The following is a 19,456-nucleotide window of genomic DNA, read 5'->3' as shown; positions in this document are numbered from 1 at the left end:
ACTGGGCCTCAAATACTTGAAAATGTGGTGTTCCCAGCACCGCCTGGGAGCACAGACTCTGGAATCAGTCGATTCTAGGTCAAAAATTATACTTCTTTATTACTTTTCTACACGTATTCATCACAGTCAAGGTAACCTTCAGTTTTCCCAGCAGTAATATGGAGAGAATAATACCTAGCTCACAAGGGTGTTATAATGATGAAAGTAGATAATGATGAAAGTAGATGAAACTATACAGTCAGTTCATGAGCATAGTGCTCACCACAAGTGCTGAATAAAGGCTCCTCCACTGAAATCACTGTTTCAGACCCTATAGGAATCACTATTGCATAAAACAGCATGAGCACCAGAGGCCTAACTTGGGAGTCATCACATCAAACAGCAGGGCAGAATTCAAGACTTGAAACTCTTGTTGAAACAGGATGCAGTATTAATGAATTTGGTCCAACCATAGTTTAAAAGGAGAAAGAAATCTCAAACCCAAGTTCCTATGGCTAACTCTAGGACTTATAACTAACACGTTTTTCTTTCGGCTCTAGCGGCCAGCAATTTCCAAGCCAAGCTTGCGGCCCCATCTCCAGCAGTTTTAGAGAACTATGTGGTATACATCTCTGCGTGCTTCATCTACCTCGGACTTGTTACCTTCCTCCCTCTGATTCCCTTATACTCTATAGTTTATTTAAATTTGTACCAAATTACACCATATATGTATTTTCTGTGAGCTAACCTCGTTTTCTACTCATTCTTTACGGAAAGATTTTTTGGTGATTTATAGTGGTCCTTATAAGAGCCTCTAAAGGCCTTCTGAGTTCATCACACACTCCAAATCTCCCAGATATATTAAATAAGCTTAAGGATGCACTGCCCTTCATATTATCTGTGAGGAAAATAAAGCTGTCAACTGCAATTCTTGTTGGAGTTCCCAAAAGGTAAATTTTCACACAGCTGATATTCCATATGTGTGTTAACAATCAAGTGAATGATCAAACTGTGAAAAGATGAAGGAAATTTAGTAAGTGAAAAAAAGTCAATCTGAAAAAGGTACACAGGGTATGATTCTAACTGTTAAACTATGACGTTCTGGAAAAGGCAAAACTGTGGAGATAATGAAAAGATCAATGGTTAGTTGCCAGGGGTTGGGGGAAAGGGCGGGACAAATAGACAAAGCAGAGAGGATTTTTAGGGTGATGAAACTAGATGATATGATAATGATGGATCATATCATAATACATTGGTTCAAACTCACAGCATGTACAACATCAAGAGTGAACCTTAATGGAAACTATACACTTCTGACAATTGTGGTATGTCAATGTAGTTTTATCAGTTCTAACAAATGTACCCCTCTGGTGGGGATGCTACTAATGGGGGACGCTGTATGTGTGTAGGAGGTATGGGAATTCTTTATACTTTCTACTCACTTTTGCTGTGAACTTAAAACTGCTCTAAAAAATTGTCTTTTTTTTTTTTTTAAGTCAACAGATCAAGCCCCCCCAGTAGAAATCATCTACATTCCTCCATAAGACCAGTGATAATATGGATTCTTGCTAGAGCCAACCCAGTATGTCACCTCTCACTGACCTGCTTGAGAATATTCTGTTCTCTCATGAGCTTCTGCCGTTCTCTGTTGGGCTTGGAGAAGACCACTTCAAGAACATCTTGACCGGAATTGGTTCCGCCAGTGACGAAGTAAACCAAGTCTTCCAGCAGCTTGGTTACAGATCTTGGGAGGAAAGAAGCAATTAGACACGGGAAGTGTTTGATGTTTAACAGAATCAAAACCACCGTGGAAGCTTTCAGGCTTAAGCAACCAGTCACACAGAAGCAAACCCATTCTTCCCAGTTTCCTTGAAATTGTCAACTAAGGTCAATTACCAGTAAGAGTGAAACAGAGACAATATTTCACTGTCCAAAAAAAAGATTATCACTTTCACAAAATAGTAGACATTACATTTTAATCGGATATTACATTTATCTCGGATAATGCAGGAGACCCCGGTTCAATCTCTGGGTAGAAAAGAACCCCTGCAGAAGCAAATGGCAACCCACTCCAGTACTCTTGCCTGGAGAATCCCATGGACAGAGAAGCCTGGCGGCCTACAGTCCATGGGGTTGCAAAGAGTTGGACATGACTGAGCAGCCAACACACACAGCCTCCACCACTGATATTTAGTAAGGTAGTTCCAAAGACCAAGCCGGAGGTAGGAAAACAGAGAAGGAAGGAGATCTTTACTGTTTAGAGATCTTCAGAATAGTGAGAGCAACTATTGAAAACCACAAGTTGAAGCCACCCGTTAAGTGCTAAGGCCTGGCGCTCTTCCACAGAGCTCTTCAGAGCACTTCTCTCTCTGCCAGGGATTTTAAAATCCACGGTGGGTGAAAACGAGCATATGCGGTTCTTGCAGGGAGCCCTCACCTTCTTTCATTCTGGGTGATGGTGCCCTTCTCCAGCTTGCCCGCTATGGAGCCCAGCACCTTGCTGGCGTCATTGGCAAAGTCCAGATCCCGAACCTCAGCAGGAGAGACTGGCACTATGGCAAAGGCTTCCTTGTCCTCCTTCACAGGAGAGGTGCCAATCTGAAATGAAAGATGGGCTTTGTGGGAGAGTCCCACTGCCTGCAATGCAGGAGGACTTGTGTTCAATTCCTGGGTCAGGAAGATCTCCTAGAGAAGGGCATGGCAACCCAACTCCAGTATTCTTCCCTGGAGAATCCCATGGACAGAGGGCCCTGGCGGACTACTGCTCATGGAGTTACAAGGAGTAGGACGTGACTGAGTGACTAACACTTTCACTTTCTACTGCATTGAGAGGGGAAGATATTACTCAGATGCTGGATTTATAGAACTCTGGGCAACTGAAAAAACTTGGAGCTCTCTTACTGTTAAAATAAACTGGACACAGAAAAACACCTGGAAAGATGAACCTCAAATCATCAACAGTTGTTACCTCTGGAGGTTGGTAATGTGAAGAAAATTAAGGCAGGAAATGGGGTAATACTATGATTTTACAGCTTCATTTGTTACATAGAGCATCTGAGATGTTTGTAATTTAAAAACATATATTCATAGGGAAAAAGCAACTATACAGAATGGTGATTATCAATCTTGAGAGTATTCTAAGGGTAGATACTGCACTGTTCTTTCAAGTTTTCGGTATACATGACAATGTTCACGGTAATAAAAGAAAAAAAATTCCAATAATCTTCCCCGTCACCAAAAAGTATTATGTGAGAGTGTCATTTCATTTTTTAAATAGAAAAACCCTGTGTCTGTGAATATATGCTCCATGAGCCTCGAGAAGGTCAGAAAGGAGGGGTAGGCTTCAGGGGGAGAGAAATTAGGTTGGAAGAACTTTCAAGAAATAAAAGTACCTATTTAAATACATGAAGAAATAAATAATAAAGACTGGAGGAAACCAACTAGGTACGTGATGCACCTCAAGGCACAAGCAAACATTCCGTCAGCCAAAATTAGCCTCCAGGCAGACAAGAAATCCAGACAATTGCTCAACCTTTAGGGCAGAAGCCATGAAATAAAATAAAAGGTTCTAGTTATTTCAAAGCCCTGGCCCTGCTTTAGCCAGGTCCCTTGGAAAGAATTCTTTCATCAAACACAGGTTTGTCCACAACCACACTCTTGCCAGAGCAACAACTATTTCAGGGATCCATACGCCCCCATCTGCCCTCAAAGGAGCCCTTTCATCAGGAACCATGAGACCAAGAGAGGCAGCCAAGCTTGTGGACTTACTTTCAGCATCACGGGTTTTTCTTCTTCCTTGTCAATGGGGATGTTTGTGCTGTGAACCCAGGTATTAGTACACAAGTGTCGGAGCCGGACATAGGAGTTTCTAAAGGGAAGAAAAACAGACTTCAGGGACAGGACTACTGAGGTTCTCTATAGCCACTGGCCTAGAATACATCCTATAAGAATAAAGAACGGATACCAAAATGGCTTTCTGCTATATACAATGGACAACATAAACTTAAGAGCGAAAGGTTCTGGTCCAATATACATTCGGATGTGTCTGCAATTGCACATTATTCACAACGACTCTCACGTGACTGTGCTGTGCTTATTTCTAAATGCAGGCATGCTTCACTCTACTGCACCTGGTTTTCTTGCCCTTCATAGATACCGCGCGCGCGTGTGTGTGTGTGTGTGTGTGTGTGTGTTTTCCTTCCAAATTCACAGTTTGTTCATCATGCAAGTCTGTCGGTTCCATTATGGCAATAAAGTATTTTTCAATTAAGATATGTACACTGTCTTCTTAAACATAATGCTGTTGCACACGTCATATATGACTGCACAGGAAAACCCAAGAATTTGTGCAACTCACTTTACTGTGGTATTCACTTTATTGCGGGGGTCTGGAACTAAGTCTACAACATGAGGTATGCTGTGTATAAAATTACATCCCATGAATGACTATCTCAGAACAAACTGCGCACAAGACAGAGTAACAGGAAATATTTACCGAGTATCTACTAGTGCCAATCGTGAGACATAAAGCAGTAATGGAACTACTCATATGCATCAATAAAGCAAAAAATGGTGTCATAAAATATGTGAAAGAAAATATAAATACAAATTTAGTAATCCTGTGTGGCAGAAAGTCTTTTGAAGCACGTAACAAAACAAGATTTCTAACCTCAAAAGTAAAAGATGGATGTATCTTATTACATAGTTTAAATTTTACATCTCCCATACAGCAAAATTTAAATTTTTCAAACCCATCATGAAAAAAATTGAAAGAAAAATGACCTGGGAAAATAAAAGATTCGTATATAGAATAAAAGAGTATTCATCCAGATATATAAAGAGATTTTGAAAAACAGTAAGAAAAACAATCATGAATACTGGAAATGAAAATGGAACATGTACACAAGCCAGTAATTTAATAAAGAAACTTAAGTGACCAATAAACATCCAAGTACATATTTAACTTTCTAAATTAATACAAATTAACATAATATATCATTTTATTGTATTATATTCCAAAGGTCTTGGAGTTTGGATCTCCCCCAGTGCTTAAAAAGATGAGTTCTACACACTCATGGTAAGAGTGTCGACACCTTAAACTCTGGAAGAGAGTCTGGCACTTTGTATAACGTGAAATGCATCTATCTTTTCACCTAGCAATCTCATTTTTACATTTCTTCTTTTAAGAGATTACAGCACAGGTACTAAATGAACCATAAAGATGTTCAATGAAGCATTATTTATAACAGTAAAATCTTTGCGTCTCCTGCTTTGGCAGGTGGATTCTTTACCAGTAGCACCACCTGGGAAGTCCAAAAACCTATGAACTACCCAATGTTTCAGTAATGAAATAGTTAATTATAGTATATAAGACAGAATAGTACACTCTTTAAAATGGTTACAATTGATATTCATTTACTTGGAAATATGAACAGGACATATTGTTCAATGGGAAAAAATGCTAAAAATAGGTTATGATTCATTTGTGATAAATAATATACAGGTTATCTGTGTGCCCAGAGACCTGTCTGAAACTACGGAGAAACAAAATATTTCTTGTAGTTATCTCTGAATGGTTAAATTTTATGTGAGTTTTTTTTACTTCCCAGTTGGTTCTCCATGAGATTTTGAAATATTTTTAAAAATATTTAAAAATATTTTTTGTTATTTCTTATACGGTATTTTGTAAATTAATTTTTATTGGTGTATAGTTACTTTACAATGTTTTGTTAGTTTCTGCCGTACAGCAAAGTGAATCAGCCATATACACACACACACACGCACACACAAAAACATGTATCTCCTCTTGTTTAGATTTCCTTTCCATAAGGTCATGACAGAGAACTGAGTAGAGTTCCTTGTGTTATATAGTAAGTTCTCATTACTTACCTATTTTATATAGAGTAGTGTGCTGTTTCTTTTTACAGTGAGCATGAACCATTTTACAGTGTTTTTAAAACTTGCTTCTCTTTTAAAGCAGTAATCATGCACTTAAGGAATCCACAGTAGCGTTAGTGAGATGAGACGGATGCACAAGAAGCAAATGTGAGTAACAGGAGATGTACAATAAAAAGCATTAAAATGGGAAACAGTCAAGGTAAGCACTGCAGGAGTTTTAAAGGAAGACATTAAGGAGGCTTTAGCGAGTCATGGAATATATAGTTTCTTTTAATAGGAAACTTAAGTTGGAACTTAAAATACTGGAGGGACCAGGGCGGACAGGGGAGCATGAAAGTGATTTGTATTAAAAAGAATTCTAAACAACAGCATCCCAAGTTCCTGGGAAAGAGGCAAGGGGAAGGGCATGTCGAAGCAGTCACACCTTTTTAGCAGACCCTCTGCCTTTCTTCACTTCAACTATCTTGAACATTACAAGTGATACTGACTTTGAATAGCATGAATATAAATTAAACAACATGCAGAAGAAACTTGACAGAGATTTGCATTTTTTCTTCTGAGGAATTCAGATGCATTTTCTTATTCTCAAAGTTTAAGCAAAGCTTGGGTTTAATTGGATGACTGATTACATTCTAGAGTTGTACACTGAAGTTCATGTAAAATACCAAGGACATTCTATCCATTTAAAGTCTCATCCCTAAACATTAGTTCAAAAGCCAGGACAATTTCAAAAAAAGCCACAAAGCTGGATGCTCTTCTGATGTTTATTTAATGCATTTCATTTGTGTATACTGCAATTTTATTATCTTGTGTATTACATCCAGGATTTGCCACTATCCCTTTTATTTTGGTTGGAAGGATTCTTTTTGACCGTCCTAGAAAGTTCTTTACTGGTAATATTTCAGGTACTTTCATGTATCTATCCACAGACTTTCTGATCTTCAAAAAATAAAATAAAATTTAGCACTTCTTTAAGATGGTGGGAAATGAGTGTGTGTACTCCTACAAACAGTTTTTTATGACTGCCTTGAATCAGCGAATAGGAGGCCCTGTTCACTTTTGGCTCTGAGGTTGGTAGCCAAGGGCAAGAACAGATAAAAATTTGGAAAGCTAAGACCAAGTGCAAGATCAAAACTACTAATGAACACACTGGTAGACCATGCCAGATACTTTTTCCAGGGGGAACACAAGGCTTCCCTTGCTTAAGAGTTTACAATCAGTCTGTCTATGGACAACTGCCCACAAAGAATGTTTTCCAACAGAGAAACAGTAATGAATCAAGGGGACAGAGAAGCAGGGGTCTAGAGCCAACCAAAGCTGTTTGGCAAGCTGACTTGTTGACCAAGTTCAAATTTCCCCTTCCCATGGGATTATGGGGATTTCCAACCCGTCGGGGAATGTGGCCAACTGGCACCTGATTCCGATTCACCAAGGAAATGTCATGAAATATTTGATAGCTATTTTATATCACATGTTTCTGTTCTTTGCTATCCCTTACAAAATAAAATACATAGCAAATAAAATAAAAGTCACTCTCTGTCTTTCAGGTGCCTAAAAAAATCCACTCAAGAACTTCTGGAATAGAGAATACAACATACAGAAAGGTACTTAACAGAAATGCAATGGGATTCTATAGTCCCTATCTTTATCTAGGTAGTCAGTGAGAAAGGACACTTTACTAAAGTTATCTATCCTACTCCAAACCATATTTTTTTAGTGACCTCAAAATCAATCAAAGACCTAAATGAAAAACAGCACAAGCTATAAAACTCTCAGAAGAAAACATCAGCATCAATCTTTGTGACCTTGTATTAAGCAACAGTTTAAGAAACCAAAATCATTAGCAAGCAAAGGAAAAAGTGTACAAACTAGACTTCAACTAAAAATTAAAAGCTTCTGTGGTTCACAAGACACCATCAAGAAAGTGAAGAAATCTGCAAATACCTGCAAATCATATCTGGTAAGGTGTTTGGAATAAAGAACACTAACACAATAATGAAAAGAGACATATCCATTTTTAAGTGCAAAAAATAATGGGCAAAGGATCTTAACAGATATGTCTCCAAAAATGACATATCAATACAAATGGTCAATAAACACAAGAATAAATGAAAAGACTATCTCAACATCATTAGCCATTAGGGAGACTCAAGTCAAAACCACAATGAGATACCACTGCACACTGACTAGGATGGCTCAAATATTCAAAAAAAAAGAAAAAAGACAGATAAACAAGTATTGGAGAGAAACATAGACAAACTGGAACCTTCAGACATGGCTGGTGAAAATACAAAACCCTAAAGGTAAAACTGGAAGTTCCTCAAAAGTTTAGACATGCAGTTACCACATGACCCAGTAATTCCACTCCTAGGTTATAGACTCTTGAGAAAAGAAAATGTATTCACACAACAGCCAGAAAAAGGCAAATAACCCAAACAGCCAACAATTAATAAGTCAATCAATAAAATGTGCCATAACCATATAACAGAATATTACTCAAGAATAAAATGAAATGAATACATGCTACAAAATGGATGAATCTTAAAAAAATAAAATAAAACACTAAGCGAAAGAGGTCAGTCACAAAATGCCACATGTGATTCCATTATATGAAATGTCCAGAACAGGTAGATCAATAGAGACAAAATGCAGCTTAGTCTAAGGCAGGGGAATGGAGGATGGGGAAATGAGAGTGATGGCTAACAGGTACAGGGCTTCTTCTTGCAGTGATGAAATTTTTCTTAAAATCTATTCTGATGATGGCTGCCCAATTCTGCTAATCTAATAAAAATCAATGAATTGAGCACTTTAAGCAGGTGAGTTGTATGATACATGAATTGGATCTCAGTATATCTGTTACATTTCCTCAGAAGCAGTCTACATCGGGACAAACTTGGGAGTACGTGAAGCTGTGCACTTATTTGGGATCTAATAGGAGGACATCTTCAGTTTACCCCAGATTCTCAAGGCGTTCATGACCCAGCAGAGGGCAGGAACCAGTGATCATTGTACTGAACAGTAATCAATGGCCTCCCTGTGAGGTTCTCTTCTGTGTGGACACTGTTTCAGTGTATCACTCTGAGAGGGACAGGAAGAGGACCCAGTACAAGAGAAGCCTCTCCTCCACTTCTGACAGCACCCAAGCTGCAGTTAACACTTTCACAGCCCAACTCTGGCTGAGCAGTTAAGTGGTAATGACACACAGGAATAATGAAACATACAGGAATCCTCAGAGAGACAGGCCTTGTGTACACCCTACCACTGGCCGTGAGACCTCCACTACCTAAGAATGTGTTGAAGAGTTAGAATTGCCAGAACAGACTTGTCTGTCTTAAATGTTTAAGATTCTGATTTCTGCAATGGGGCTCGCTTACTTGTGATAAGTTGTTTCAATTCTCTGAGCCTCTGTCTTCACCCTCTAAGAAGGGGCAAATAATACTACTTCTCTCACAGGAGTTTTGATGAAGATGAAATTATATATATAACATGAGCATTTAGCATTATAAATGGCATGAAGTCACCACTCAAGTGTTAGTCACTATTAATACTTTTGTTGATTTTGTTATGAGTGAGTTTTTTGTTTCATTTATGGTCCGGTTATTTCCCCCTAGAATGCATTTTTATGCAACAAAACTAAGAGTAAAAGTTAATTAAAATAACTGAAGAAGACTGATCTGATCTCTCAATATCGCTGATAAAATTTACTATGGACTGAGTGCATTTCAAATGTTCCATTTTCCAGAATTTTTTTTCAAGTGTTTATTCAATTCACCAGGAGATCTCTCACGTTTTGGAAAAGGAGCGAGAGAGTAAAGAAAACTAGAAATATTGAGCTACCTGAGCTTAAAGGTTTGGCTTGTTCACCTAAACATAGCACATCTCAGGCAACTACTGAGAACTTACAACCGATGAGCCGTCTTAAAAATAAAAATTAGGTATCGTTTCAATGGGCAACCAGAACAAATCCTATACCAAATCCTACATGAAAGCTCCAAGAAAGAAGATGATATTCTGGACTCCAAGAAACCCAGTCAGGCAACACAAACTCACTTGTGGTAAGCCTCTTTGGACTCCTACCTCGGGACGAGGCTGTCGCCTCCACGGAGCGTCGTGGGATCCAGCTCAAAAATGGAGGAGATGTCATTGCCCTCGGGCACAGAGACCAGGGAGTACACCATCTTCTCTTGGGCATTTCGCAACCTGCTTCGGGAGGCATCCTGATCAGGGTCCACCTGGGGAGGAAAAGTCATCAGGTCAAGGATTCTGCACGCCACGCCCTTGCCTTACTACAATCACTGCTCTGTCCACAGGAACGGGGAAGAAGCAATCGTGAACATCAGCAGTCGTCAGGAGAAGTACCACAGCTTCACAGCGGTCACCAAAGATGAGAGCTGGCCACCCATGCCAAGAATGTTCACACCCTGCCTCACTGTGTTGCAACAAAAACGCTCAAGCAACATGGTGCTGCAATGCTATATAACTGTCCATGGGCAGAGTGCTCTATGTGGTACATCCTTGGACAGTGGGTGGGAGAGAGGAGAAACACTGAGAAAACTTAGCCTGTGGGTGTGGTTTATGGGTGGTGGTGTTAGCCTCCAGTGAAACTGTCTACAAGAAGATGACACAGTTATTTCCCAGGGAAAAAAAGATGCAATGAAATAAACCTGAATCCAAGTGTTTGTAAGCAGTTACCCCCATGTGGCCAAGAAGAATATTTGAGATGTCAGCCTAGCCCTGAAAAAGTGTTCCTAATCAATCAATTGCCAAGGACCATTCAGGGGGAAAAGGGGCCTCTCCTGCTACGTGCAGGATATGGCAGAGACTGAAGACAATCTCTGACAATGAAGGCTGATGAACAACAATGAAAGCTTTCCCACTAAACTAAAGATGCAATCAGTCTCTGAAGCCCATCTGCCGAAGAAGACTGGAGCAGTGTGCCGAGCCTGGTGTCTGCTCTGACAGGCTGCACAAGGTCGCGCTCTGCCCTGGGACTCTGCCCCAGGTTATTTTTGAAGTTTAACATCCTTGCAAGATGACAGTATTCACCTGCATCTACCAGGAAAACCACATTTCCCTTGTCTCCATCTTGCTTTGCTCGGGCTGAGGCCCTGCTTCCTCTCCAAACAGAATGGAGAGAAGAAAAGCAAATCTAACAGGCAAAGGAGAGAGCGTGAGAGAATTTCATTCCATGGGGCCCGAGTTCTAGGATTCTGGGCAAGTCTGCTTTTTTAGTCCATCAGAGGCATCAACCTTTGCCTGTTAAAAAAAAGGAAGGAAAGAAAGGAGGGAAGGAGGGATACAGGAATGAATTAAGGAAGAAAGGAGAGAAAGAGAAGAAAATGCAAACAGCTCTTCTAATATCCCACATCTCTGTCTCTCCCTGCTCACACTCCAGCCTCTCACACCCTATTGTTGTTGTTGAGTCGCTCAGTCATGTCTGATTCTTCGTGACCCCATGGATTGTATCCCACCAGGCTCCTCTGGCCATGGAATTCTCCAGGCAAGAATACTGGAGTGGGTTGTCATTTCCTTCTCCAGGGGCTCTTCCAGACTGAGGAGTTGAACTCGAGTCTCCAGCACTGGCAGGTGGATTCTTTACCACTGAGTCATCTGGGAAGCCCTCACGCCCTCTACCTCTATCTTAACAACACCCACCCCCAGTGGTTCTTCTATCTACACCCACACAAACATCGGCTGGAGGACATTAGAGCATCTCCCCGAGCTCCACTCATGAGAAATCACTTTGAATGGAATCTGTCCTCTTCGAACCAGTGCTACACACACCACTCTCAGAAAAAACCCTGACCTGGTTCCGGTGTGAGACATGGGGCTCAGCTACAGGCTGGCAGTTACTCTCCAGACCGGCCACACATCCAGAGAAAAAGGACAGCTGTGCTGAGTCCACAGCCCGTGGCCTGTGACTCAGCCAAGCGTCCTGTGCTTGCTGTGTGCAGTCGGCGTGTGCCACCTAGTGGGAGCAGAGGTGCATGGGCACCAGGCCGTCAGCCCACAGCTATACTCGAGTTCTTTCTGTCCCTGCAGCATCAAGCCCATGGCTCAAAGGACACTGGATTCAGAAAGAAGAGAACGACAAAGCTGAGTGCAGTCCCAGGTAAGACCAGAGGTTTGGGGTGCCAGTCTCAGGAAATACACGATCAATAAGCAGAATGAGAAGCCTCTTCCCAACTGCCAAGGGTCCCAGCCAAGAAGAGGGTGAAGGGTGAAGGGTGAAGGACCCTCCCAACGTGGACACCTTCCCCTCCAGAGGCAGGAGCTCGTAGGTGCACCGTGAGCTTCCCAGCACCCCGCCTCCACGTGAGGACCCCCACTCATGCAATAACCTGAGCAGCTGGAGCAATGCAGTCCAGATCTGCAGCCAGGCCCGCTGCCTGATCACGCTGCCGTGGCACAGAGAAACAAGAAAGAGGAGACAGCTGACTGCACTCCCAAAGACCCAAGGTATGTGGCCAGTGAGGACCACTTCCTGCTTCCTCACGCATCAAGTGAAGACAGAAGGACCTGCTCTAACTCCTTTGTGGAGCTGCTGGGCAGCCCGGACAAACCAGTGGGGAAAAGGCACTGAAAACAGTTATTATCCTCTGCAACTCACAAATATGCCAAGTGTTTACTAGGGGCCAGGCACTTCATTGCACAGCATCTCACTCCATCCTTACAACGAGCATATTGTCCACACGTACAGGTAAGGGAAGTCGGTCTCAAAGAGGGAACAGAACTTGTCCAGAACCATAGAGCGCACAAGCAGTGCCTCTTGGAGTGGGAAATGGCAACCCACTCCAGTATTCCTGTCTGGAAAACTCGAGGCGCCTGGAGGGCTACAGCCCAAGAGGTTGCAAAGAGTTGGACATGACTGAGCATGCACACTGCTGTTTAAACCCAAGTCTGGGACTTTCCTGATGGTCCAATGGTTAAGAATCCACCTGCCAATGCAGGGGACATGGGCTCCATCCCAGGTGTGGGAAGATCCCACATGCCGCGGAGTAACTAAACCTGTGCACCACAACTGCTGAGCCTGTGCTCTAGAGCCCAGGAACTGAAACTACTGAAGTCTGCATACCTTAGAGCCCGTGCTGCACAAGAGGCGGCATTGCAATGAGAAATCTGCACACCACATCAGAGAAAACCCACGCGCAGCAACAAAGACCCGGTAGAGCCAAACAAATAAAATAAAAATGAATAAACCCAAGGCTGTCTCTCTCTTCACCCTACTTTCGATCACTCTGCTCTTCCTCCTACGCTACACACATGCCTGTCTTTCCCTCACAGACGAAAGGCTGGGAGAGCAGGTGCACCTGCTGGAAAGGCTGGGAGAGCAGGTGCACCTGCTGGAAAGGCTGGGAGAGCAGTCCTGTTCCCTACAGCGCTCAAGGTTCACTCAGACATCAGCTCACACTTAAAGAAGCCACAGGTCCCCCTCAAAGTCACCTCCAAAGGGAGTCTTACTCTGTGCAGCCTCAGATAGCGGCACCAAGACCCAGGGAAGCAAGTGACCCAAAGACCATCTTGACTCTCAAAATAAGAAAGGTGCCAGGATGAATTATCTTCTGAAAACTGAGGCCCCTTCCAGTCCCAGTGTTGGAACAATGATCGGTGAGGACAATGTGGGGATGATGTGCAGAGACTGCCCTGCACGGGGGTGGAAAGCACGACTGGGTCAGTGTTTTATTTCAGCTCACGGCAGTTGTGGAAGGTCAGCTTTCCAAATGGGCTTCAGCAGTGAGGGTGAAGGGCATGAATGGAAGGAACAGGGCCCTCCGGTGCTCCCACAAGGAGTGGAAAGAGAAGATGAACTCCGCCAGCAAGTCCAGGAACTAAGGGCAGGAATTCTCACTGAGAACTCCTCTGCATTTCTTAAAAGCTAACCTCTGCTCAAATCTACCTAGAAAGTTCATGGCTTCCTGCAGAATTCACAACGCTTTCGAAGACAACTACACTGTGTGTTATCTCCACCTCAACTCCCTTCATTAATGTACAATGTTGACATCCAATTTTTTCAAAATTGTACTAAAAGATAATACCCTTAATACCACCTTACCATATTCATCATCAAGATGATCACATGGACACACAATGTCGAACAGAGCAGCAACTATTTGGTTTTGGTTCTGTTTTGTTCATCTTAGACCAGAATGAAGCACTCCACAAGAGAACTCCATGACTAACATCCATCATTTCCCTGTAACACAACCACTGCCCTCTTCACACTGTGGACACCAAAACCCCCAAGTCCCTCTGTATCAGGATTAATTGGCAATAAGGCCTCCAAAGAAAGATCCAGCTTAAAGATCCAGCATTAAAATTCTAAATCACATAACAAGATCTATTTCTGACTTTGCACAGAGGACAGATAGTTAGACCACTGAGTGCCTAACCAGAGGTAAAGCCTCACGTGTTACCTCCACGGTCTAAACAAGTGTCCACCCTACATGCTCATTCCTTGAAGAAATCTTGGTGAGTCATAGCTCCAGGTTAACAGCAACAGAACATTCATGCACAAAACGCTGGCTCTACAGAGACCATCACTGTCTCCAACCTAGCTGTATTCCAAGAGATACCTTGAACTTCTGCAACTTAAGAGATGGAAACCCCCTGACTAAGCACACAGAAAGAGTATGATGACCAACAGTCTCTTGGACCAATCAGGACACAAGGGGACATGACTGCCCTCAAGGGAAGCACAGAACAAGACCCTCTTTTAGGGCAGTGTAGGTCTCCCCTTCCCCAGCACTTAGTGACCACAGGGGCAGTTTCTTACATGGGGTTCTAGATCATACGGCCTCACCCTACCAGACGAAGACAAAAAGGCTCTTGCCCATACTTACTGAGGGCTGAAACTCCAGGCATTCTTCCTCAAAGTCAGGGTCTACCTGATGAAAAAGAATCATTAGGAAATTAAAACATCCATTGCTTTCGCAAGGACTCGGCCCTGCTTGCAGGAGACATCAAGGCCTGTGAACATCTTTGGACAGCTAAGAACTTGTCCCTTCCCTCTGTTCACGAAACCAGCATGCCACAACAACAACACACGTCACATGAGTACAACACACATGGAACAATCTCCCAGTAACCGACAGATGGCTCTCAAGTGTAGACAGAGGAACACAAAGAATCCACTAGCAAAGCAACAGTTAAAAGCCTGAAATAAATAAAAGATCAGTATCCAGTCATTCATAACCCTGCTTATTTTGAGTCAGAAATTTTAAAAAAATGGTCTGGCTTTCAGCAAAAGTTACATTCACCCCAGAACATAACAGATGATGCAACAACCATTGACCTCTGGCAAACCATGTCATCAACATTTCTCAGAGCTGGTTAGCTGGGTCCATTTCTATGGCTCCATTATAAATTTCAACTTAGTCTTGATCTTCGGCTCTTCAGTATTTCAAAAATCATCAGTTCACACAAGTGTCAGGCATCCCAGAGGGGTTGGCACATTTAGATCGAGGTCAGCTGCCACAGTCTGATACCCACACATCACCTTGCAAATCTCTGAGCAGTCTCACCAGTGGTACCAGCCAACAGCAGGTGTCTTTTGATGTACGGCTAGAATCTGGTATGAATATGCATCATACATCTTCCAGCAGATCAGAGTAAAGTGCAACAGCTGTCACACAGTAAGATGGCTCCTTAATACAAAAGTTAAAAGGAAATTTCCTCCCATGCTTCAGCGCTGAGTCTTGCCTTTCCTCAAATACCCTTCATGGGCATTTAAAACACACTTCCTTGATGTTTTACATTCCTGTAAGTAAAGGATCTTGTCGAATCCACTGATCCTGTGAGTAAGCAAGCTCTATAAAATCACCTAATTCTATATGTGTTTTAATGCTTCTAGCTTTACATACCATGTTTCACTACGGCCGAGGCTTGGTCATTTACCTTAGGATTGGGGTTGGTAAACAATAAGATGTGGGGAGAGTAGTAGGCAAGAGCAAAATGGAAAGATAATCCTAAAGCCCAGATTAGTGTGATTTTTTTTTTTTTTAAGATCTATTCTCTTAGCCACCTTCAAATACATCTCACCCTTGAATAAGGCTGAAGTTACTGGGTATATAATTTATAGTTGGCCCTCCAAATTTGGTAGCTCAGGCAATAAAGAATCTGCCTGCAATTGCCCGGCTTCAATCCCTGGGTCAGGCAGATCCCCTGGAGATGAGAATGGCAACCCACTCCAGTATTCTTGCCTAGAGATTTCCATCAACACACCATGGTGTTGCAAAGAATTGGATTCAACTGAATGACTAACATTTTCATTTTCTCCAAATTTGCAATTCCTCCACATCTGCAGTTCTTCTGCATTCTCAAATTCTACCAGCCACAGACTGTTTAGTTACGCAGCACTTACTATGCAGAATGTGCTCAGCCGCTCAGTCACGTCCAACTCTTTGCTACTCCACGGACCATAGCCCACCAGGCTCCTCTGTCCATGGAATTTTCCAGGCAAGAATACTGGAATGGGCTGCCATAACCACAGGTAACTGGACCTGTGCGGTTCAAATCCACATCATTCAAGAGCCAGATATATACAGTACAGTATTATTAACTATAGTCACCATGCTGGACATGACATTCTCATGACAGCATTGTTTTCTAACTGACTTCCTCCCCACATCTTGATCAGAATCCCTGTCAAATGTTAAAATGTGTTCATTATTTTTGCTTCTTGTCCATAAGTAGGGAAACGAGGTGGAAGGAAACAGAGAAACAGAAGGAAAAGCTAGGTAACAGAGCAGCACCCTAAGCCTCTAACTACCCAACGGCTACAGGTAAGTGAGGAAAGAGAAGTGCATTACCATGGAAAGAGAAAAACCGCAGGGCTGCCACTTACCTCTGCTGCTAAATAATGCCCTGTAGCAAGATGCTTGAAACGGAAGAGGCTGTTCCAGTACCCTGCTCCTCCTCGACACGGGTCATGTTGGACCACCTGCAAGAAGAGAAATGATTACCAGGAGTAGAAGAAATGTCAAACCATATAAGGATGACACCAAATCTGAGATATCACATAGAAGTCATAGATCAGGAGTGATGTTTACTAGCTGACAAACAATTATTATCTTCCAATAAAACTGCTCCAAGTATCTCCTGTAATTTTAAGTAATGTTTCTCCAAAGGAGAAGTAGAGTCCCCTAATTAACATGAAATGGTTGTAAAACAAAGTTCAATTGGTTTTCAGATTATCTGCCTTAATCATAAGGAAGAAGCTAAGATTCTGGACTTCATCCACATAAGGTAAAACAAACAAAAATGAGTCTCATGAAAACCGGTAACGGCAACCTATCTATGCCCTCGTGCCCTGTAACATGTGCCCAAGCCTGTGGTCTGAAGCCAGACGCTCACAGTGCCTGGAACAACTTACTATAACAATAAATGTAACTAGCATCTGCTCAGGATGGATACTGGCAATGGTAGTTGGTGCCATAATTAGACACCACACACAGTACGGGGACTTGCCACAGACAATGAGAAAACTGCATTAAATAGACAAAACAACTGGGTTCTGATGCTGGATGACACCGAGTTCACAACTGTGCTCTCAGAGAAAAAGGAAAGAAGGAGACCTTCATGACCACTCCAGTTTCTGGCTGGGAGGTCCTCTTCGGATGGAAGCATCAGGAAAGAGAACTCACACAGAGCACTCCAGTCTCAGTGAGTTGAGTAGATATGTCAGAGTTCAAGAGGACTGAGGCGAAAATACAGAGCTCCCCAGAAAGAAACTCCAGAAATCTGCACGGGGCCTCCTACAGTCTTTGGTTGAACATCAAGCTGCATGTGTATACAGTAAGACTCTTCCCCTCCCCGCCCAAGGCCTAATATAAAATGAGAGGGAAGTTGTAAGCTCAACAATCTGGGAGATCACATACAGCTAGAAGGTTTCTGACCTACCCAGCTAGAGGAGTGACTAGTTGAACACCTGGGGCATTCAGTATAGACAATGAAAGGGTCATATCTTAGGACCTGGGGTAGCACAGTCCCCAAAACAAATGCTACAGTACACGCGACCTAATGAAGCTTTGCAACAAACCTCCAAAGGATCAAAGCAATCCAGAACTTTCTTTGTCTGACAAAACAAAAGTCAGCACTCTTTAAAAGAAGGCAATAGAATCTGGATACTCAACAGTGACATCACAATGTATGGCATATTGTCATAAAGCAGTGGACAAGCAAGAATCAGAAAAATGTGACCTGTCAGACAGTATCGAAGGATCCAGTTTGTCCATGGGGGTTGGTGGGAGCTGGAAAAATACCTGAGAAACAGTAACCCTCAAATTTCCCATTTTGATACATATGCACAGACCTCAAGAAACTCAGACTTCAAAGTAGCATAAATACATACACACTCACACAATCATCAAGACACAAAATAATAAGATAAATATAAAACAGAAATAAAAAGAAATTTTTTTAAGTAGCTAGGGGAAAAAAACTAGGGCTTTTTTTTTTTTTAAGTAGCTAAGAGGCAAAAAGCTAGTGCTTCCCTGATAGCTCAGTTGGTAAAGAATCCCCCTGCAATGCGGCAGACCTGCAATGCAACACATTGTGATGTCACTGTGTTGAGTATCCAGATTCTACTGCCTTCCTTTAAAGAGGATTGACTTTTGTTTTGTCAGACAAAGAAAGTTCTGGATTGCTTTGATCCTTTGGAGGTTTGTTGCAAAGCTTCATTAGGTCACGTGTACTGTAGCATTCCTTGGGTTGGGAAGATCCCCTGTAGAAGGGAAAGGCTACCCACTCCAGTATTCTGGCCTGGAGAATTCCACGGACTGTACAGTCCATGGGGTCACAAACAATCAGACATGACTGAGCAACTTTCACTTTCAGGGGAAAAAAAAAGACAAAAAGGGGAACAAAGAAGAAAATAAAACCAGTGAATACACAACAGGAAATAATGCATGCAAGACAACAATGGATTAGCATCTTCAAGCATGAAAAGAAAAAACTGTTTACATAAAATTTCATGGTCAACAAAAATACCTTTTGTGAATGAAGGCTGTATGAAGAAATCAGAATCTTTAATACACTGCAGTTTGGAACATAAAATAGTGTCAACAAGATAGTGCAGCCTTTCCTCAAAAGGTTAAATGAAGTTACCATATGCCCCACAATTCCACCCCAGAGAGAACTGAAACTCCTCACAGAAGCTTGTACGTGAATGTTCACAGCAGCAGTATTCACAACAACCCCAAAGAAGAAACAATCCAAATGCCAATGAAAAATAAAATATGGTAAATACGGTGTATCCATACAATGGAATATTATTTGACATAAAAGGAAATGAAATGTGGATATGCACGGCAATATGTATGAACTCTGAAAACCATATGCTAGATAGAAAAAGTCAGATACAAAAGACCACATATTGTAGGATACCATGTATATGAAATGTTCAACACGGGAAAATCTATAGAGATAGAAAGTGGAGCACTGGTTACCAGAGGTGGGGAGGGGGCAAGTCTGAAGAGAAATGAGGTGTGATTGCTAGGAGTCCAGGGCTTCTTTTGGATCTACTAAAAACCATGGATAACTATACACTTTAAATTTGTAAATTGTGTGATGTATGAATTGT

The 19,456-nt window shown here is 42.0% G+C and overlaps 1 protein-coding gene across 1 annotated transcript in view; it reads right to left on the bottom strand.

Moving 5' to 3' along the window:
* ITPR1 (inositol 1,4,5-trisphosphate receptor type 1) overlaps positions 1-19,456 on the bottom strand; it is a 322,601-nt gene that overhangs the window by 183,587 nt on the left and 119,558 nt on the right. The window contains exons 9-14 of the mRNA XM_052638520.1: positions 16,721-16,816; positions 14,718-14,762; positions 9,955-10,109; positions 3,748-3,847; positions 2,417-2,577; positions 1,582-1,723 (exon numbers count right to left, since the gene is read on the bottom strand). Coding sequence (XP_052494480.1) covers positions 1,582-1,723; positions 2,417-2,577; positions 3,748-3,847; positions 9,955-10,109; positions 14,718-14,762; positions 16,721-16,816 — 699 coding nt within the window. The remainder of the gene's footprint in view (positions 1-1,581; positions 1,724-2,416; positions 2,578-3,747; positions 3,848-9,954; positions 10,110-14,717; positions 14,763-16,720; positions 16,817-19,456) is intronic.

This window comes from Budorcas taxicolor, chromosome 1 (genome assembly GCF_023091745.1).
Source record: "Budorcas taxicolor isolate Tak-1 chromosome 1, Takin1.1, whole genome shotgun sequence".
Taxonomy (NCBI): Eukaryota; Metazoa; Chordata; class Mammalia; order Artiodactyla; family Bovidae; genus Budorcas; species Budorcas taxicolor.
The sequence above is the reverse complement of the archived record's forward strand: the minus strand, read 5'-3'. Positions and strand labels throughout refer to the sequence as shown.